This window comes from Echiichthys vipera (assembly GCF_963691815.1).
Source record: "Echiichthys vipera genome assembly, chromosome: 21".
Taxonomy (NCBI): Eukaryota; Metazoa; Chordata; class Actinopteri; order Perciformes; family Trachinidae; genus Echiichthys; species Echiichthys vipera.
In genome coordinates this window covers 21,897,669-21,919,767 of record NC_139846.1, presented here as the reverse complement: position 1 = coordinate 21,919,767, position 22,099 = coordinate 21,897,669, and the positions used below count along the sequence as shown (strand labels likewise).

At 46.8% G+C, this 22,099-nt stretch overlaps 1 protein-coding gene across 2 annotated transcripts; it reads left to right on the top strand.

Moving 5' to 3' along the window:
* The first annotated feature begins 224 nt into the window (after window positions 1-224).
* jcada (junctional cadherin 5 associated a) lies at window positions 225-18,414 on the top strand. Of its 2 annotated transcripts, none has more exons than XM_083936204.1 (5): window positions 225-336; window positions 8,906-9,470; window positions 11,853-12,794; window positions 13,523-17,112; window positions 18,275-18,414. In XM_083936204.1, exons 2-5 carry the CDS (start codon window positions 9,094-9,096, stop codon window positions 18,307-18,309), a joined length of 4,944 nt encoding a protein of 1,647 aa, XP_083792330.1. In that variant the 5' UTR covers window positions 225-336; window positions 8,906-9,093; the 3' UTR covers window positions 18,310-18,414. The 2 variants fall into 2 exon arrangements, with proteins under 2 accessions (XP_083792330.1, XP_083792331.1); XM_083936205.1 differs by lacking the exon at window positions 225-336 and adding an exon at window positions 392-665.
* Window positions 18,415-22,099: the final 3,685 nt, after the last annotated feature.

The window sequence follows — 22,099 nt, the reverse complement described above, 5'->3', positions numbered from 1 at the left end:
ATTTTTTTTAAATTACATACCTTTTAATAAATATTCTACATATTCAACCTCTAACTCCTGTGCTCCGCCTAGATAAGGACCATAAATACTTTACATAGACCTATAGAGTGAGTTTGTTGACCCCTGTCTTGAAATGCGTGAGTGTGAAGTGACCTTATCGCTGAGCATCATCCAGCTGCCTCCCCGCTGGAGCAGAGGGATGTCTCCTCAGTGCTGTGCTGTAGTGTAGAGGGGCTGTTCCCTCAGCAGATCCCAGCTCAGTCCGTCCAGACTAGAGCAGCGGCGGGGATGAGCGCGGGGGACTACAGGCGGACAACGCAACGACGCAGTTCACAGGTACTAACGGCGGCTCCGGGTCCAAGCGACACACCGGTTGTTATTTCGGGCTTTCTTTGGGGGATCTGTTGTTGTTGTTTTTTTGGTGCGGCGGTGGGCTGAGGAGGCGAGCCGCCGCCGCTGCTGCCGCTGCTGCCGCCGCCGCTGAGAGGAGCACGCAGGCGGAGAGGCGCATCTGCTCCGCGTTCAACATTTCCAGCGGGTCCCTCAACTTACAGCCAAGACAGCGTCGGCTCTACCTCGGCGCTCTCCTGTCCGGCTGCCCCTGTCGGGATCGGAGGGGTTTGGGAGCGTGTGCTGTGGCACTTTAAAGGACGCGACATTAGAAGGTGAAGCAGCGGGAGGATGGCGGCGTTTCTTCTTTAACTTGAAGCGTGTGCGGGGGCGACCGTCTGCCACTATGTGCGGACGCGCTCCTATCAGCTGAAGGTTAAAGATTGCCGATGGAGCTAGCGGGGGCTAGCGTTAGCCCCGTTCTGTGGAAGAGAGAGAGGCCAAACTCCGTCCAAATTACGCAGTTGCGTGTGTCCCGGCTCTCCGGCAGATATGTGCACGGAGAGGGACACTCACCGAGGACTTAAGTGAAATGCCCCGGTCACAGCTCAGGCATTAGGTGTTACTTCAAGATGCTATTTATGTACATTTTGCAACTTGCAGAGTTGCCTTAAACGTCCTCACATCCACAGTGTGCCGCGATAAAACAGCTGAAATGCAGATCCTATAGTGGGTCACCCATCCGCCGGATCGAACCACGCACCTAAAGTGATCCGTGGGAGGTGTTAAGGCGCGTTAAACAGGTCCGCAACCGTCCCTCGCTGCACCTAACCCTTAAACAGACGGATGCTTTAACGGGATTTGGTGTGGTTTCTCCCCGCGTCTGTTTGGGGGCTGCCATATAGGCCAGTGCGCTACGACAGCGGCGACCTGCGACGGAACCAGCGGGGCTAGAGTCATGGCAAGCCCGTCAATCATTTGGTAACACGGTGACAACACCCGGGTCCGGTAAGGTGCGCGTAGCTCTCGGTTCTGCTCGGATGCTCGGTGACACCAAATGGCGATGGGGACGAGCAGCAGACAGCCCTTGGCAAATGGTATGCCAAGTTTCTGCTCGCTTTGATGTTCGCATGTTGTCACTTTGTCACACCTGCTGTTTGCATGATGATGGCTGCTGCTTGACCTCTCTTCTCCTTCCCCCCATGCAGCCTCCCGCATGCACCGCCTCACAGCCTCGCATGAATACACCTAAAGCAGCCATCCTGCAGCCAGGTTTGCTGAAACTGCTAAATAATGGTCCTTAGGTTTGATACTGAACTTGAAATGTGTAGTAGGCTAATATCTAATTGCCTACAGGACTGTATGGATAAAACTCTCTCGACTCACACCTCCCTCAGATTATTCCACAGTGTTTCCAAGTGTTTAATGGCTTTCATTTTAAGGTCTAACACATAAATTGTTACTGTCACTTTAGGGACCTCTAGAGGCCAGATCGTCCAAGCCAAGATTTCACCTGGCCTGTTCAAGTTCAAGATAACCACTAAGTTATTTCAGTGTTGCTGCAGTGAACAAACGGAGCAGCATCGTGTCACTGTGTTTGTGGTTTATCCCCTCCTCTTGTTTGCACTGGTCTGTCGGGGCCTCAGGTGTGATTACCTCAGGTTGTGTTGGTTATGGCATTTATGGAAGTGCCATTAACTCCGCCCCAGAGGGATCTGTTCCTTCTTGCCAAGGCCTTTCATAGCTCAGTGAGCTTACATTTAAAGCTGCTAGTAAATGTCAGTAAAGGAGCATTTTCCTGACAGTGTGCAGGGCTTTAACTTAACAGCAGCTGATGAATTGAAAAGACAAAGTAGTGTAAAACATAGCCCGGACCAGCTGCAGCTAATGTGCATTTTTCACAGGAGAGGGTAAGGAAAATCTTAGGTGTGTGAGTGGGCCCATGTGTGTTATGTGGTAGGTCTTTCACACATCCTTGAGACCGGGATGGTGTGTGAACACAAGGCCCTGCTAGATGCCCTCAGGGGGGTGAGGTATGGAGGGACGGGGAGCGTATTAAGAAGGGAAGCAGCTCATTAATTCCTTCCAGCAGCGGAGGAAAGGGTTGGTCAGCGAAACCGGAGGGGCCCTCCACGGCTGTGAAATGAGTCACAGCAGTTCAACTTTCAGGAGTGGTCCAAACAGTCGGCGATAAGTGTGGGCTGGGATAACTTCCTGGTGTCGCAGGCCGTCTGGTTATCCCAGAGCTAGACTTTCCCTTTCCAGCAATGTGCAGTTGTTGTTTTAACAGGCTCTCTTACTCTCAGACCTCTCTCTGTCTTCAGTTCTGTATCTAGGCCAAGTCCATCAAGAAAATTAGTTTTTGTGCCAGTGGGTAGCTGCAGCCAAAGCCTTTGAAAGTCATCTGATGTTTGCCCGGCTACAGGGATCCCCCTCGGAGGTCCTGCCTGATGTCACATGTGATGTCAGAGCAGAGGTGACGCAGGCAGGAGGGAAGGAGGCCGGTGGATGAAAGAGGCCAGAAAACGTGTGAAAGCGAACTGACATCTGCCAGTGTGCCTCTCAGAGTGAGAACGCAGGGCAGAGAATGTGTGTTGCATGTTACGGCGCGCTACGTACAGTGTATATACTGTCCTGTCCTGTGTGGATGCCAGCCGGTCGATGTTCATATGTTTGGCAGATGGTGGAGCTGCCTGCTGTGTGACGTCTGCGTGTCAGTTTTATACCAGTGCGCTGATTAAGCCCTTGAGATAACCCTGACCATTCATTTTCACGTGTTTACATAGCACTTTGCTGTACCCACCAGGCCGTCCATCATGACAACACCGTACTTAGGTACATTGCGTGGGAGAGCCTTTTCATCCAACCTGTAATCTGCATCACTGTCATCTGTCAACCTCAATCTGCTGTTGCCGCGTCCTATCAGCTGTCTTTAAATGTCACGCTGTCGATGTGCAGAAGCTGTCTTCATGAGGCATAGTGTCTCGTGTTGGTAAAATGCATTGATGTCGGATAATACTGCGCAGTTGGCATGCAGAGTCCATCTGATTAGCAGGAAGCCAGAGCGTGCTAACCCTTTGATCACTGTGTTTCTGGCTGATACACCATGCCACTGTCATCTCTAGCGAAGCCCGGACCTTGACAGACACTAATTATCACGAATGCAGTTTGGCGTGCTCAGAGACAGCATGGGCCGGGAGTAGTTCAGTGCAGGTGAAGCCCACTGTGCTGCAGAACAGTGCCTTGTGGATTAGCGTGCCTAATAACCTCTCCTTTATGTTTCGCTTTTGTTCCTCATATGAAATGATCATTCTCAAATGTTGGCACGAGCTCAGGTGTTTTGGAGCAAATGCACAGCCCTGAGAACTCCCTCCACACGAAGAGCGTCGGATGCATTCAGTCGGAGGAAATCTCGTGACGTCAAATCGCTACATTTGAGCTGAACTGAGCTAAGCCTGCTACACAATGGAAAATGAGTCCATTGATATAATTACCCTCGCCGTCAGTGTCTTACTGGTTGCTGCACAGCTTTGCCTGGTGCATTAATGAGCTATAAGCTATATTGTTTTTGTGCGTCACGCGGTTGTTATTGAAATTTGACTTTGGGTTTAAACACAGTGATTTGGGTGGACTACTTTCTGACAGTCTGAAATGAATCAGAACCAGACCGCTCTGTTTCAGACTGTGATGTGTTGGAATATGGTGGAATAAAAACACACCCACACCCCCCGCTCCCCTCTCCCTACTCCCCTCCCTCCCATCCTGCCTTTGATTTCGCTGCCAGTGGAGTCTGACTGTAATAAGTTTTGGACTGAAGCAATGCAGCGAGAATATCTGAGCAGCCCACATGCTATTGTCTGTGAGCTGCCATTCACAAAAGCAAAACAACCGTTGCCATGGGATGTGTTCAACAAAATAATCTTAAGTGGGTGTTTTTTGGCTAAACCTTTCCACATGAGCTAATTGACTCACAATGCAAAGGCCCTGCCCGTTGCTTTCTCCGTCTACTAGGAGGGCGTCGATCCACGCTAGAGGAAGCACATGGGTTGCAACGTGGTGACGAGCTCTCTTTTGTGATGGATTGTGAAATCGTTTTGTTGTTACCCCCTCATTTGAACAGATGTTCACTTGTTGGTTTACAAACCTGTTCCAGAGAAATTCAACTTTAATTCGTCACGGTTGCAGTGGGTCGGAATTGCCCCTAACTATAGCTGCATGACTCCTGAGCCACGTGGGCTTATTCTGATGGATGGTGAGTGTCCAGAGGGCAGATAGCTCCCCAGATAATATGCACATTTCATGTTGCTGCGTTACCGTCTACCTGAAGAGGAGAACACTGTGCTTTCTAGAGGTCAGTGTGGCTAAAATATGGCCTGAGGATGTTTGGCTGTTTATTCCTCTGGCCTCAGCCAAAAGCAGGCCTCCGACTTATTTCCTCGGGACACACAGGAGCCCGCAGAGAGCCTGATTGGAAACATTTGCGACACCGTCGGCTCTGCTCCGTCCCCGCGACGATGCACTTCCTCAGGAAGAGGGACACGGTGATGTCACACAGATAAACAATCTGCGGGCCGTTGCTGTTTGCCGAATGTGATGGCCTGTCATCCCTGAGAAATCCCTGTGCGTGCACAGTCCTAACAGATGCAGGCCAGAGACGAGCCAAGTGCACACCCACTCGGGTCAGTTGTTATAGATCCAAAGAGACTGGGAACAATCCGGTGGAGAGGTGTGGCTCTTAAAAAATATTTTAGGAAGCAGGATGATCATGTTTTTGGTTCCAGGCTCTGGCGTAAGAGGTTTCTTTTGTTGTGGTGTTTTTGCGCCGTAGCCTGTTCTCCACATTTGTTTTTGTCTGCAGTTCATCACTCTAAGGAGGGATCTCAGTGTCTTCTCCAGGACGGCAACAATCGCTGTCACTCAATGCGTTTTGACCACAGTGCACAACATCTGCTTCTCCACTTCATGCTCTTTGTACAGTTTATTTTATAGGGCTGTCCTCAATTAAATAAAGTCGCAGTCGACTAAGACTTGTGTGATTTTGTCAACTAATTAACAGATCTGTTAAAGGTTCTTATGCAAAATCACCACTTTAGATTGTGTGTTTACTAGAGATGTGCTCATACGCTTCTTGGAAATAAGTGATTCAGCATGAAAAAAGAAAAAAACAACAGACTAAAGAAATCATTAACCTTTTCTTTTTCTTTTGTCTTAGTCGACTAAGACCAAAACAACCGATTAGTGAACTAATTGAGAAGAGGGGGGCCGCTCTAACACTTTTAATGGACTGTCATGGCTCCTCACTATCTCCAAAGTTTATTTACATGGTCTGTGCCCATGCCTGCGATCCGGACTATTTACTAACACTCTCCAACTCTGCACTTCTGTCCTCCCTGAGGCCTGATTTAGGTCTCTGTCCTGCATTGTCTGCCACCCGTGCTGTCCCTCTGCTTCCCTTTATCTACACCTCCCCGCTCTTCCCTCATCTCAGTCGGGCCACAAATAAGAAGCTGACACCAAACTGTCAACCTGCAAGTCGTCATGCCCCAGCAGCCTGCCGCTGGTGTAGCCACCAGTAAGGGTACGGGCCCCCATCACACGACTAAAAAACTCCCGCTTATATCCCATTTTAATAAACAAGCTATGGCCTTTACAAAAGTCCACTTGACCTCAAGAGCGACGGCCTTACACCTTTCACTGTGCAGTAAATGTAAATGCTGTTACAGTAGCAGTTTACAGTGGCTGATGAGAGCAAACGTGGAGGCTGGTGTGAGAGTCGTCTGTAGGGAAACGCCAGCCCTCATGTGGTTCTTTTTATTTTTAGCTTACTTTGCAGCACATGTTTGCCATAAACTGTATCATTAATTTCTCTCTTTGAGTGAGCCGTGTCATTAAAATACAGCAGATCTGCCCCCTTTTCTTTTTTTTTTCACAGTTGCCAAATTCAAGGGCCCGTAATGCCAGTCTATTCCACAAAAGAAGCCATTGTAGTGAAACACAATGTTGTTGTGTTTAGGCGGATGAAAGCAGACCATTGTTGCATACCGTCGCTCGAATCCGAGGTTTTATTTGCTATAAAATGGGTAATTCCATTGCGTAACAGTATTAGCAGTATTTAAACGGAGCTTGTCATGGGAAGGAGGGAGTGGGGGTGGGGACGTGGTGGGGGACTGAATACGGGCAGGTCACTTTACAGGAGGAAATCCTCACTTTTACTGATGATGGAGATAATCCTCATTTAGCGATGACACCAAGAGCAATTGCCTCAGATTAAGGGTTTAGCTAGATTAGACAGCATATGGATGTGCCGTTAAAACAGGTTATTGTGCAAAGATGATAATAAAAAAAGTGAATTATCATATTAATGAACATATCCCTTGACCTAAGGCTCATTTAATTAAGCCGTTGCCTGGTTGGAGGGATAGGCTTCATCTACAGGGAGAGAAAGGTTGGTGATACCAATCTGCTTCTGATATCTGAGTCTGATATGGGCTTCTCCAAATCTGCAGGGAGACCTGGGTCTGGTTCTTTAAAGTGTAGAATAAACATACGAGAGAATTCTGGTTCATTACATGAGTTTGAATAATCTGCAGTGACAAATGACCACAGATATTACCATCTCGGGTTCCGTTCGGCCAGCGTTTACAGTATTTCAGAGACTCACTGAAAACAGTCCCTGGCCTCTTACCAAGCGAGTTCAACTACAGGCCATGAAATACTAGTCAATGAAAAACTGTGCATGCTCCAGGTCTGCATACTCATAAATAAACGAAACCAAACCCCACTTTTTGCTTTGACATTGTTGACGAGAACCTTCCTACCACAGTCAGAACTGGCCTCTCCTTGAGGAGATCAGATTGAGTTAAACTCAACAAAAGTATTAACTGGCTAAGCGCCAAGAGTCAATCCTCCAAAACTAACAGGTTTAAGGTTTTAAATGAAAAAGATAATCGTATTAGAGAGCCAGACGTACAAAGAGAGCGGCATTTCACGGTCTTGGATCCTGTTAATCACCTAGTAGGCTATCCTAGGGTTCAGGTACAACGAGGGGGGGGCGGGGGGGGGGGGGGGGGCGCAGTGGTGCTGGAGAGTCAGGACTCTCATAGATGGATGTTGTCATCTCTATGGGACTATCATGCTTAAACAAATGCTAAGAAGCAAAGCGAATGCTAATCTGTGTGCAGCTGAATACATTTCGGCGAGGCTGCGTCGGCCGTCTGTTATGCAGAACTGAAAACAAGCGATTTGGCTGTGCCATTAAACAATCAAAAAGTGCGATTGGCTTTTAAACTGTCTGAACAGCATTTGATTCTGGCATCGAGTCTCATACTGCTGTTTCAGAATGCCATTTCTTATTAAGGACAGCCAGGTTGTTGGCAGTCTGCTCCAGTGGAGAGTATTGAACGAGTGGGCTGCAGCAGCATCTGTCCTGTTGACAAGGCAGCAAGCATGACTTCATCAAGGGCATTGAGCAGATGCACCCTGGGTATCATCAGCTCAACTCTTCATCAGTCTGTGATACTTAGAGGCAAAGTTCTTATAGCTGTTTTTACATTTACGATCTTTGGAGATGATTAGGCTTTACTCACTGTAATTGTCCCGTGATCAGTTGTTTCTGTGTTGACAACTATTAATTAAAGGTGTGTAAAGGTGTGAAACCTATAAAAGACGAGTAAATAGTGAAACATGACCATCATATCATTACATGGCTTGTTTTTTCCAACCAATCAAAAAAATGATCTACTATCATGAACGCCCATTTCGGGAACAGGAAAAAAAATCACATTTTTGTCATTTTTGCTCAAGAAAAACAACATAAATTATTCATTTTTTGTTGATCAATTAATCGTCTTTGAGCTCTACATCCTGTGTTGTTCACTTCCTTTCTATCCTGATATTCAGACTTCTTGTATTGATTTCAAGAAACGAAGATTATGAATATCCAAATTATCCAACACCAGATTATTTTAGGGCAGCTGAAGAGAAATTTATAACCAGAAAATATCTTTGAGCTGAACAAAAGATTTCAAGGGAGAGGATGCTGAAGTGAGCAGAGAGGAATACAATCCCCAAGTTGCCTCATTGATTCAAAACATGAGCGGTGGTTGGCTGCTAACTGCTACCTTACAGCTGCTGTATGGATGTCTACAGGGAGCCCACTGTAAACAGTGACATTTCACCGCAGCATCAGCAGCCCTCTGGAACTCTTGCTGCCGCTGATCATCATGCCATTTAGGGTTGTTTTTGAGGGTGTTTGTTTACGTCCCCATCCTCCTCAGTTCTGGACACGGTTCGGTTTGGCGCTGGTGATTTCCGAGGGAGATGGAAAGAGGGTTGTTGCTAGGAGGACTGGAGAAGAGAGGAGGGAGGGATAGGCAGCTGGGAAGGCGGGTGAATTGGTTTTGTCGTGTCGGCTCAGAATTTGGGTTGTTGTTTCCACCTCTCAGCTGTCCATACGGGTTGGGACCCTTGACAAAAACTTGGACACGGGTAGCGGGTATAATGGTTTTAGCGTCACCTTCTTTTCTCTGTCTCTCTTCCTTTCTCCTCATGTCGTCCCCCTCTCTTTTTTTCCCAGTGATGGCCTCAGCTGCGCAGCTGTGCCGGTGATCCTGCCGCTGCACGTAGGGAAGAAGCAGAGACGTCTTGACAACCGACCTACCTTCCTCTCCCCCCCCTCACCCCTAGCCCCCCCCCCCTCCTCCAAGAAAAAAAAAATCAGAGCGAGGAGAAAAAGAAAACACACCAGCATAAACAAATGCGACCATGTACAGCGTGGAGGACCTCCTCATCTCTCATGGATACAAGCTGCCAAAGCACACCACCTCCTCCTCCACCACCCCTACCCCAGCCCCCGCGTCCTCATCCCGCCAGGCTCCGTCGTCCTCACCGCCGTCTTACAGCAAACACCATGAAATCCTGGAGAACAGACCTGGCCCCAGGACAGTGAACGGGTATGAAAGTGGGCCAGGGATGCCCTATGGGAATGGTGTTGGACCCAGGCAGCCCCAAGCGTACGGCAGCGGCTGTCCCAACAACAACAACAACGACCCTAGGGACAGAAACCTGTCCAGGCGGGAGGGCGAGAGCCGGAGCCAAATTGATACCCACTCCTTGGGAGAGTCGCTAACCTCAGACAGCGGGTAAGACATAGTCTGTGCTGTACCTTGAGTCCAGTGATGTGCTCCTGTCTGATCGACCCTTTAGCATGCCCTATCCTGATTATGGTTGTCCTCAATCTTTATTGATAAATGACACACTCATTCATTGTTATGGTGTTTTGATGGAGCAGATTAATGGCGTTAAATACATCATCAAGGAGTTTATGCATGGCATCTTAAATGGAACTGCCGCTCAGTCCCTCCTGCCATGTCTCTTGCTTCTGTCTTCCCCCTTGGCAACTTCCTCTAAATTCATCTCTATTCCCTTCTCTCAGCCTCTCCCCAATATAGTCTTGTGTGCGCTGAAGTCTTAATCTGCCACATGGGACCTTTGTTGTAATCAAAACAGCTTCTGGGCAAACCTATGTGTCCCATTTGAGCATGCCCAATCTTACACACAGACAGGTTGCCAGGTTTGTAAAGATAACCCCTTCCCCATTCTAACACCGATCGTTACCAATATTCATATCTAGCTCCCACTGTTTCAAAAGCATTATACCTACTTGTATAATGCACACCCCATCAATAATACAGGATTCGTATAGGGTGTATTTAAATATGTATATGGAGGATAGGCTATATTTAGCTTAGTCTGGAGTTATGCAATTGAAACCCTCTTGGGTAAGGACTGTTAGAACGTATCATATTTCCAGAGATATTGCCCGGCTGCAGCCAATCTGTTCTATTCCTGAAAACAGGATTGTTTAATTTGCCTATTTGCAGCACTTCTGGGGGTTAGTTTGCTGTAACTGAGATAGTCAATACAGCTGTTCCAATGTCCACACAATTAGGCAGGCTTGTCAGATTCTTTTCCCTTTTTCCTTACATTTTGTTTAGCTGACTTTCTCCCCCCCTCCCTAATCCCTTTCTGCCACCAGCCAGTGACAGAGCATCTGAAAATAGTCAAATGACCTTGAATAATGTCAGTGGTTATGTTAATGTTTTTTCACTTATCGGTTTTATTCTTTGAGACGAGTAATCCACGTTTTCATGTTGCTGCTCTGCCAGTGCTATCAGAGCATTCTGTTGGGAATGTGGGAATTGCTAAGACATATGTTCTGCGATTTCAGTCTGTTATTTGTTCATCCTTCTTTTTTTCCCCTCTCATCCAAAGCCGTTTTGCCTGGCAGCTTTAGTTTAGATAAGGAACAGGCCTATCTTGGCACTCCCATTAGGCAGTGCTACTTAGACCCAATTAGGCTAATGATGGTAACTCATCTTACATAAGATGCCCTCAAATTCAGCAGATTGGCATGGCTAGCCCCCCTTCCCCCAGCAAACATCTCTGGCCAGTGATGATCATGGATGAAAATGTCAAGGACACTCAGTGGCCTCGGCCTCGGGGGGTGTACACATGTGCTTGCGTCTTGTTTGCGTTGTCAGTCAGTCAGTCACTCTACAAATAGCCTGACATGATCAGACTGTATGCAGAAACCCATTGCAGCTTGTTGTAGCCCATCAGGTCTGCCATACAGCATCTTCAGAGGGATATAGGAGTTTTTTTTACTCTGATTTAGCGAAATGCTGCCCATTGTCTCAGATTAGGAGCTAAAGAACAGTGCATACAAAGATTGTCAATGAAACGTCCTCTGAGTTCTGAGATCTGTCTTGAAGGACATCCAGGACTAACAGCCACAGTGTATCATTGTGTAATGTGTTCATTATGCCCCATAGAAAATCACAATTACCAGACACTGCACTGCTACTCGTGGTCTTCTGTCTCCATCTAGTGGGAGATGCTTTTTTTCCCTTTCCACGTTGTAGACTGTTAGTGGTTATTTGCCTCTTATCATCAGGTCATTATCTATTATTTGACATTAAATGGCCCTGAACTATTGTATTCCAGTGTTTTGATTATTTGATCGCTTTAACGTTTTAACTTAGCTCCAGTTTTTTTTTCAGTATAAGCACACATTGCATTGGATCATCTCTAAAACAGATGTAAATCAATGGATCTTAAATGTTGGGTTATGCTTGAAACAATAGTCCGGCCATGTCTTGCTATGGAAGTGTTTCCAAAAGGCTATACGCCAAGGCTGGTTGAACTACCTGCCACCATCGATCACATACAGGGATAGAAGTAGACACTTTGGCTCAGTCTTTCATTGAGCATTCATAGTGTTGAACACAAAAAGGGAGGAAGAAATTGCGCAAGGAATGAAAAAAAATAGTTTGAGAGAGAAGTTCAAACCCTATTTACCCTGTGCACACCTGGCCAATCACTGTATAAACTGAACTTGCTTGTCAAAAAGTTGAAACAATTCTGATGTGGGAAAGGTGCACAGGGGTTTTAGACAGTGTTAAACCATCCAGAAAACACTTTGATTGAAGCATAATGACGCCTTTATTTGTGTTTCCTCCCAGATTCTGTGATGGCACCAGAGGTCTTCAGTCACAATCCAAGGATGTGTCCTACTGGAGGAGGAGAGGCCAAGACTTCACTGTGCTGCTGGACTATGCTGACCTCAGAGAGCCCCATGGAGGAGGCCAGGGGGGTTACGGCAGGCCGGAGGGGTCCCAACAAGCAAGAGGCCAAGAGCTGTCTGCAGAGGACCGTCAGAGGGCGGCTCAGGAGAGGCAGCGCTGGGCAGCCCAGGCCCAGGCTCAGGTGCAGGCTCAGGCTCAGGTCCAGGCTCAGGCCCGCTCCAGAGAGAGGGAAGCGGCTCTCCATCAGTGGAGGATGGCGAGTGAGAGGAAGTGCCAGAGCCTGGGGACAGATGAGTGGCGCCCAGCCGTGAGCTTTGGCCGCCAGCTGTCACAGAGTGAGGGTGAGCGCTGGGCACAGGAGCAGCAACGGCTCCATGCCAGGACACCAGAGGGTATGGTAGTCCATCCCAGGACCAAAGCCAAATCCCAGTCCCTGCCCAGGATGCTGCAGCCTGAGAGCCTGCAATATGTGGACATAGATGCGTCCAGTCTGGAACTGTACAGGAGGGTCAATGGTCACCCACTGTCACACCATGATCTTTACAGGGCGCCCCGCTGGCCGGAGAATGGCAGGCCGGCTAGCGCCAACCAACTTTCAATGACACCAAAGCCCCGCTTCACCCGACCCCCCAGACCTCCCTCTTATGAGATGCACCAGCAGATCAGGGGAAGCTGTGAGATGTTGTCTGGGAGAGACTCAGTGGTTCCCCAAGCCAGGGACAGAACGCCACTTCCAATATCAAGGACAGGTGACCCTCAGCTGGACTATTTTGCACAGGACTCTGGACCTCCAGTATACATCCCTCCCCCATCATATAGAAGAGCTCCTATAATGGGAGGGGGGCACCGGGGATATGGTGAAATTGCTGTGGACTACAGGTAAATTTGTCTATATTTCTTTGTCTTTAATTAGACATTTTTTCTATATCAAATAAATTAGCTGTGCTTTTAAATTCAACACTGGGGGTGTAAGAGCCAACCCTTCATTTAACATTATAATGGCTGTTCTGTTCGGTAGTGTAAACATGAGACTACATCAAATCTTCATTTTAATGTATTAAATGTAAAGCACAGAGTTGCCAAAAGTACAGATCATCCATATAACAACATAATGATAATTTCAAGATTTCTTCACAAAACTGTGTGAGAATGCTGTAAAGGACAGTGTCACTGAATATAAACATTTAAATAATAATTGGTGTGTTTAAAATTGACTCCATGACCAGAGATGGTACAGCCCTTTAATCCTGTATGCCATGTCACATCCCAGATGGTAGAAGAGACTGCCTACTATATATTTTTATACATCTCTTTAAATGGGTATTATGTTACGCAGTAAAAGAGAGAGGCTCCAGTCTTCTCAAGATCATTATCTGTTCTCAGGTGATATTAGTTGGTATTTATAAATGTTTAAATCTCCCCAGTGCAATATTGGTACCTCTACGTTGTATTCTGAAATTAAGTCCCAAGTAGTTCTTCACTTACAGATAATGGAGTTGAGGAATGTAATTAGGTTAACATAACTGGAATTATTTTATTTTGAATTCTCTTTTTGCTGAAGTCATTGTTGCTTAGATTAAGAACAGCTATGATGTTTTTACTCCTAGGTACAGAGGGGATGTGTACCAGCAGATACAAGTAGCTCCAGATGGATCTCACTGGTTCACCAGACATCCAGCCGGTTTCTGGCCTGATCCCCAGAGAGAAAGGAGCATGTCCAGCCAGAAGCAGCTTTACCCTTTGTATACTACCCAGGAGCGCCCCAACGGAGGGATCCAATATATCCCCTTTGATGACCCCCGTATCCGCCATATTTCCTCAGCCCTTGGTGGCAACTCCCTGACGGACGCTGACAAGATCCGGCACATCCGCAACGAGCTTCCCAGCGTCACCGTGTCGGAGCCTGTATCCAACGACAGTGCCTTTTTGCCCCCGCCACTGGGGCCTTTCATCGCTGCCAAACTGGCCGATGATGCTAACCAGTCTTCGAGCGACTTCCACAATGACAATAACAGGTGGCGCAGTGATTTGCACAAAGAGGCTGTCGATAACTTCCTAGCAACTGACCAAAACTGCAACAACAGATATCCCAAAAACCAACGTCCTCCTGCATCTCCCTCTTCAGCCTTCCAAGCCCCATTAACAAGAAGTTCTTCTCGTCTGGGGTCCAGCTCAGATCAGGTCTTTGCAGAAACCATCACCCAAGTGAAGAAAATTGTCCCAGATTCAGGGCCAGAGAACACTAAGAGAAGAGTGAGTGAGACCATCTTCTGCCTTGTGTCTGTCCCTGTTCACACACCGACAAATATTAGTAAAGACTTGGCGGCAGATCAGAACAACAATGAGACAATGCCAAGCCTGACTGTCACTAACACAGACACTTTCGCTGTAGGCCTCAAAGAGAGCCCAAACGTGCGGAGCAAGTCAGTGAATGAGATGCCCATTAAACCTCAATACTCTCACTTTCACACCAGTAGCACATCCTCTATGAAAAACTACAAGAGGGCTCCTTTGAGAAAGGAGATTATAGATGCCTGGGCACTTCAAGCCAGTGAAGACAAAGAGTTGTGCTATGCTGGGTCCTGGCCTGGAAATCAGTACCGTAACCAGGAAACCCAGACTGGCTCACCTCTGAGGGTGGTGAAAATCCCAGAATCCCAGAGTCCTCCTGGGGGACAAGAGCCTGTTCAGTCTGTCTCAGACACAACCATAGACAGTGGTGTGGGGACAGACAGTAGCTCCTCTTATGGCTACCCTATGGCAGGCCAGAAAAACCTTCATCCCTCCAGCAACAGCGCCTTCTCTCGTCTCAGCCTCAGCCCAACACAACCGACATCCCTTCAACCCTCACAACAAGTTCCGCTTTCCCCAACAAAGGCTTGGGATCAGGGAGGGCAGCCATCCTCCCCCAGGAAGTGCAACTCTAGTCCACAGGAGGGTGCAGAGCAAGTCACCTTTGGTCAGTTTCTCTTAAAACCAGTGAACCGACGGCCCTGTGATGCCATTGGTGAACTGGAGACCATTAATAAAGAGATGGAAGACACAATCAGTAAGAGACCCAGCGTGGGTCAGTGCATTGACGATCTAGATGGGGTGAATCAGAAATCAGAGCGGTTTAAATCAGGAGCACATTTCACTGCTTGTCCAGAACCAGGCAGGGAAGCAATCAGTCTTCCACCAATGCACATAGAAAAACCCAACAATATAAAGGTCAGGTCAAAGTCTTTGGCTTCTACTGCTGATCTAGACTCCATGGATATAAGTAACAGTTTCTCCAGGGTACAGGCCAACAACCCGACACAAACAAATGAGCTATCCATACTCTCCAACCCAGGCCCCAGAGACAGTTCCCCCCTACCCTCACTACCACCACACAATGAGTCAAACCAGCTCTATAGACAGGACATCCCAGTCCCGCAGGAGTCCATGCTGAGGGATGTGGGGTTAACTGTCTACACAGAGACTCCTGGTGGTCCTGGGGAACCAATGCAGCGCTCACTCTCAGTCCCATCTCCACTCGGTCATAAGGAGCATAGTCAGTCAGTGCAGCTCTCGCAACCACTATTTTTAACAAGGAAAGCACTTGTTCAAAATAGTGGTAGCCCCGAGCACAATTCAAATAAAGAGCTTCAAGCTGAGGTAGAGCCTGAGAGAAAGTCTAAATCAGACAATGTCCCACCATTCAGGGGTGCGGTGAATTTAAGAATCTGTAGAAGCAGGAGTGAAAGTAGCAGATCACCTCAGGAAGAGGGTTCATCCCATATCACCAGGCTGACTAGGGAGGTTTCTTTCGTGTTAATGGATGATGACAGCAATGGGAGATATGCCATCTCTGAGCCCCTGACCTACAAGAATGAGTCAACCATGGCAGATAAGCACCTTGAGAACTTACTGATTCGGGAGAAAGCCAATTCTTTGCCTGCAGAGGACCTCAGCAAACTGTATGAGGTTAAATGCGCAAAAGGTATTCCTGAAAATGAGTCCATCGAGCAGAGGGCGGCCAGAATCCTGGGTATAGCTGTTCCAGTGGAGGCCTTGGGTGTGTCTGACAAACAGTCAGAGGACAGCCAGGATGACATGGATACCACTGTAGTTGAGAAACTCCAAAGTCATGGCGAAGAGACAAAGCAGGTGATAGGAGAGCGTGAGCAAGTCAAAGATGAGTCCCTGATTGTCCAGGGAGCAGAGACAGAGGAAGTCAAGGGGACAGGATTAGAGGACCACAAAGAAGGAGATAGACAAAAGCACAGCAGCAACCACAGCATTGATGAAGATAACAAAGATGCTGAAATTCAGTCCCTGGTGGTACTGGACCTACCTGAGTTCCCACCTCATAAGCTTCCCCTATCCCTCCCCGTCACCCCTGATGACAAGCTAGCACTTAGCATGTGCAGTGTGGAGAGGAGGGGGCGAGGTGGAGCATGCAAACTAATCGAATCCTTGCAAGATAAGCTAAACTCTTCTGCTTCTTCATCTACCACATCTCTGGGCAGGTCAACCCCAGACAGAATGGCCCGTCTGAAAGAGCTGGACTCAGTGTCTCGGATAAGACGCCTCAGCCTCAAAGGTTCAGAGTCCGGAGAAGTTGATTCTAAGGAGTGGGATGGTGACAGAGAGGAGAATGAAGTTCAGGAAGTGACAAAGGTGGATGTTGTAGAGCAACGAGAAGAAGAAGAGGATAAGAAACTGGAGGAAGAAGGAGGGAAGGGGGACGATAACCCAGATGAACATGAGAATGTACATGAAACACATGACAAGTTGGGAGATCCCGAAGAAGACTGTAAACCTAAAGAAGCAGCGAATGAAGGGATGTGTGAGGAAGAGCAAAGACAAGAAGAGGAGGCAGAAGAGGTGAATGTTGAGATTGCACTAAAAGCAGAGAATGAAGGGAGTAGAGAAGTAGACATTGAATTGAAAACAGAAGAGTCAGAAGGAGAGGTGGAGCTGAAAATTGTGGAGGATGACAAAGAAAAGCCTTTGGAGAAGAGGCGAGATGGACAGAGTAAAGCTGAGGTCAGTAGAGCGGAGGCGACGCAAGAGGCTGAGTTGCCAAAACCAAAGCAGCGCACCAGGCTGCAGAAGCCTCCTCTGCTTCCTAAACCTCGCAGCGTTCCCAAGAGAGAAATCACGCTGCCTCTCAGCTTCAGCACCGGGACCTGTGGCCCCTCAAATATGGAGGATGAAGAGATGCTCTCAGGTGGGTGCAATGGAATTAAGAAATGAATCATTTGATGAGCTTCAAAGGGAAACACTATCATAGTTTAATTGCTGCAAATGGGTATACTTTTGATTATGATTCTATTGTTAGAGGGATAGCTGAATATTTTTGATATCTATCTCATGTCTGTGCATTAAGAGCTGAGCTTTAGTTAGTAGGTCTTTGGACTGAGCCAGGTGAGCTGATTGTGCTCACAGTATTTATGCTAAGCTATGCTCACCAGACTCCAGCTTGGTACTTAATGCACGGCCACCAGACTTCTATCAATCTTCTCATCTGGTTCATGAAGCAAATATGCCTTTATCCCAAAACGTGGAGCTGTTCCTTTAAAGGTGTCCTGTGGCGTTTCTTGTAAACAATATTACTGTTTACCAACAAGCGTGTGAATCCTGCAGCTCTAGCAAACAGCCCAAAACTCCACAGGGTACCTTTAGGGCGCACTCACACTGTCCTTCCGTACCGGGCCAAAACCATTTTTTCAGCTAAAGCCTTGTGCGTTTGAGCAGTGTGAGTGCACTCGCTCCGCACATAACTGCAGACAGCGGGCCGTCCATGGCCCGCCTGAGAGAGGTGGGCTTTTGTAGAGCCCGTTTGCACATGTACGAGCACGAGCGCGCGCACGTGTACGAGCACGAGCACGAGGCCTCCGGCGGTTCTGACGTCCTTTATGTGCGCCTGTTCGGACATAGAAATTAGAAGAACGGACATTTAACAACAACAACAACGGCGGTGAAAGGTTCACGTTGGTGTGATGTGGAGGTGGAGTGTTTACTGCAGATTTGGTCGATGAAAATATTCAAAAACAGTCGACAAGACGCACAAAAACTCTGAGGTCTATGTAAAGATTTGTAAACAAAGAGACGCATCGCGATGACGTCAATCAATGCGTGTGACGTGTTACGGCGTGATGACGTATAGGCAGCAAGAAGCATTTGCGCGAGGCCCAGGTAGTGTGAGTACAAACGGGCCTGGGGGACGGGGGGAGAGGGAGGGGGGACAAGTACCCTAAAGCCCGGGGCGCGGTGCGGAAGGACAGTGTGAGTGCTCCCTTAAATTCCACCTTTATATGGGATAAATAATGTCATTCCCACTTGTTTTGATTGTGTTGTCTGATATTTACTTTCCTCTCTTTTCTCATAAGACTCGTACGACCCCAGCCGAGTGGAGAGAGTGTAACCTCTGACGCCGCCTTCACCACTGTGGAAACCTGTCTTTCTCAAGTTAACAGCTTTTTCCAACAACAAAGGCTTTCATCTCACCCCGCGGCTTAGTCGGCCGTGACCCCCCCCCCCTCCAATATCGTTACACATTTCCTCTCACAGAACGGACTGTCCCGGTGCTGCAAGAGCGTTTCTACAGCCAAATAAAGGCGCTGCCGCTGCCAATTCTCCAGGCCTTTTCAACCTCCACGTCCTTGTCCTTCCATTCTCTCCACCTCTCCCAAAGTGTATCCGCTCGAGAAAGCAGACTCCCTCTTTTTTGAAGTTGTCTAAATTGGCTTTTGGGATAATGCGCGCCATTGTTCCCATCTGCACTTCAGCTACTTTTCGAGCTTCGGGGGTTGAAATATGAATGTAAAAGTGCTTCTGCTCAACAAACATAAGAAATGTAACATGTAAAAAAAAAGAAAAATCATCAAGAAGGCAACAGTATTGCATTACAATCAGTATTAACCTACACCAAATGTAAATAAGAAAGAGTTATAAGATTTTATTAAGAATATAAAATGTCAATTTAAATCATTGAATTGCTGAAGAAATGTATATTTTCTTATCTATGTTGAGAAAAGAACTAGATTTTTGGAAGTGTAGTCCTCGGGTGTATGACTTATAATACAACTCCTTGTTCTTTATTCTTATACTTGTGTGATAGAGAATGTACTCAGAGAGCATGGATTACAATGAAAAACACTGTGGTCCTTGAATAGTATTACTAAGAGCAATATAGTCGTTGTACATGATTTGAATGGTAAGTCTCCATTTCCAGGAGCCGATCTCATTCAAACGTTTGCTTTAAAGCTCTACCTTTTGGTACAAGTGTTAGGTGGTTTGCACTGCTGAGATTATTGGCTTTATGTTGCCAGTGAGCACCTGATAATCTCTTCAAATACTCAGAGATTACACACCGGGAGGGATTCCTGTCGGCATCCTCCCCGTTCTCCGGCGCCGCCAGTCTCAGCATCGGCAATCGCAACGCGTATTAGAACCGTCTGAATCGAGTGTTATCGTTGTTCATACCGCCGAAGAAGAAAATCTATATTTTGCGGCATTAACGTAAGTCTATATTTCACCGCGGGACTTTCCTTTTTTTTCTCACATCTCAGTTCATTCGCGTGATTTCAGAAGTGTTTCTTCGCAGGGAACGATAGATGTAGCTATATTGATCGCAGTGTGCCTTGTACACACTGCGTTCTGCGGGGGAACTTCGTTTGTGCGTCACACACCCGCTGTTGTCGGTTTACGGATCCTAGTTTAAACTGGACATCAGTGATTCATTTTACTTTAACGAACACATTTGGAGTTGTTTTGGCAATAATAACGATATTTAGCTGAAGGAGCTTGATATTGATGCTGTACAGGACGTCGCTGTCGGAATACTAATCGCAGTATCTGAACATGTTCAATACTTTAATGTCGACATATCAGTGCTTTTGTGTGTTGTGGGCATAACTGACAGTTGGTTTACACTCACGTCACTTATAGGGTAGCAATACAAGAAATTTAAAAACATACCAAACCAAACTTTGTGCTATGCATTGGACATTTACATTAACTGGGTTGAATACCAAAATTCAAAGTTTAAAACTGCAACTTCTGGCTTGCTTGTTTGACCCTGTCACTCTTTGATCCAGTATTTGATGTTTAACTGTGTTGGATCTGGTTGTAGACTTGCGTAGAAGTGGCTCTGTGACTGGAGTCCATCAGTGGGAGCTCAGCGAGCGCGAGGTTTTGTCTTTGTCCTGTCGCCAACCCAGTCCCCGTACCTCTGTGTTCCAGGTAACGTGTTATCTGGTCATTCTCGTCGTAGGTATTTTTGTAATGCAAGTTCTTTGTAACATGATATAGACTCTTGGTGCACATCTTTCTTTGATATTTTCTATTTTCATACAGAAGTATGTACAGCTTCTTTTGTATGCGCGGCATCTTTTTCTGTTTCTTTGTGTGTGTGTGTGTGCATGAAATGCGTAAGAAGTCACAGAGAGAAGGTGTATTTGCATATTATGTACTATATAGTCTATCCAATAAACAACTGTTATATTTCATATAATGTATATTTTATTTTCAAAAAGTTAAGCTACATATTTAAAACAGAACAAGGTATTTTTAGATCATTGTGAAAAGGGAACTGTTTTTGAAGGCACAGTATTTGTCTATATTTGAAATGATCATAAAGAGTGATGATGATCACGAATAGAGACAAGTGTGTGCTAGTGTACGGTACTGCAGACTGTTCATAAATAAAAGTCTTTGCATGAAACATGTTGTCTCTGGTTTTGTCAAATTTATAAAACTAGTTGACATGGATATAACGTTCAGACAGTTATGCATGTATTTAATAATAATACAAGAGAAAAATAAGAAACTACTGAATTAATCTCATCTTATCTCATCTTCAACCGCTTATCCCGGGTCGGTCTACTGAATTAATGAGAATTTGAATTGTTGGAAAGTAATCTCGTGACCATGGCTGTGTCTACATGCCACGATGGACATGTTATGGTTGGTACAAAAACAGTACAGAGGTCCAAACTCCAGCCCTTCACAGTCCACTCAACACCACAGGTGAGTCCTCAGAGATGGGCTCAAGATCAAAAATAAAATACAAACACATACCGACACCAGAGGATAACCATGAACAGCATGGGGGGGCTGTGGATCAGTGGAAGAGTGGGTCATCATCATCATCCTCGTCCTTCATTTAAGAGATTGGCTGTCCGATCCCCACCTCCCCTGGTCCACATGTCAAAGTGTCCTTGGGCAAGACACTACACCCTGAATTGCTCCCCATGCTGCGCGTAGGTGTGTGAATGTGGTGTGAATGGTTAGATTAGATGGTATGAAGATGTCCACCGCCGTCTGTGTGAATGTGACAGGTAGTGTGAAAGCGCCTTGAGTTGTCAGGAGACTAGAAAGTCGCTGTACAAGTCCATTTAGCTATAGATGTGTGAACTGTGCCTCTATAATGCAATGAGCGATGCTTCCTGACTGTGTCTACAATATCATAACACAGTAAAATCCACTTTTCAACATAAAGAAATCCAAGTTATCATGCTTTACATCAAATACTAGGAAACATGAACCCATGTACCTTTTAGGGTTTGTAAAAGAAAGGATCCAAATCACAGCACCTTCAGATGACAGGATGTTCTGTGGCTCCAGGCTGCGTCCCCACACGCTGAGTGCATCAGAAGGCTGCTTTTCTGTCTCCTCCTCCTTCTCTCCTGAAAAAAGCAGAGGAATATGTACATTTTCTGTGCGATGGTGGTATAGTGGTAAGCATAGCTGCCTTCCAAGCAGTTGACCCGGGTTCGATTCCCGGCCATCGCAGTCTTTTCTTCTTTAAAGCATCGGGATAGAAAGCGGAGAAAGAGCGAGGTTTGGGCAACATGCAGGAAAGGGCTGAACATCAACGTGGCAAAAGATGTCACCTCAGTATAGGGGGGGGGGGGGGGGGCTCCAGCTCTACCATGTGAGCTACAGCACACTGCTCCACCGTACACAATCATTTAAACTATTACGAGATCCCCAATGGTCCCCACAGAAACATCTGCTGTGAACCTTTGCACATTCCTGACTAGCTCTTTCATTTTAAACAGTATATAACTCTATATAATTATACATCCATCCATTCATCTTCAACCGCTTGTCCCTGTCGGGGTCTCGGGGGGCTGGAGCCGATCCCAGCTGACATCGGGCGTGAAGAAGAAGAAGAATTCCCACACGGGGAAATTCAATTTTCACTCTTA

Excerpts from the sequence above, each read along its gene's own strand:
- jcada (XM_083936204.1), top strand. The coding sequence starts at position 9,094 with ATGTACAGCGTGGAGGACCTCCTCATCTCTCATGGATACAAGCTGCCA. Across the intron at positions 9,471-11,852 it reads TCGCTAACCTCAGACAGCGG|ATTCTGTGATGGCACCAGAG; the intron begins GTAAGACATAGT and ends GTTTCCTCCCAG. Across the intron at positions 17,113-18,274 it reads GGATGAAGAGATGCTCTCAG|ACTCGTACGACCCCAGCCGA; the intron begins GTGGGTGCAATG and ends TTTTCTCATAAG.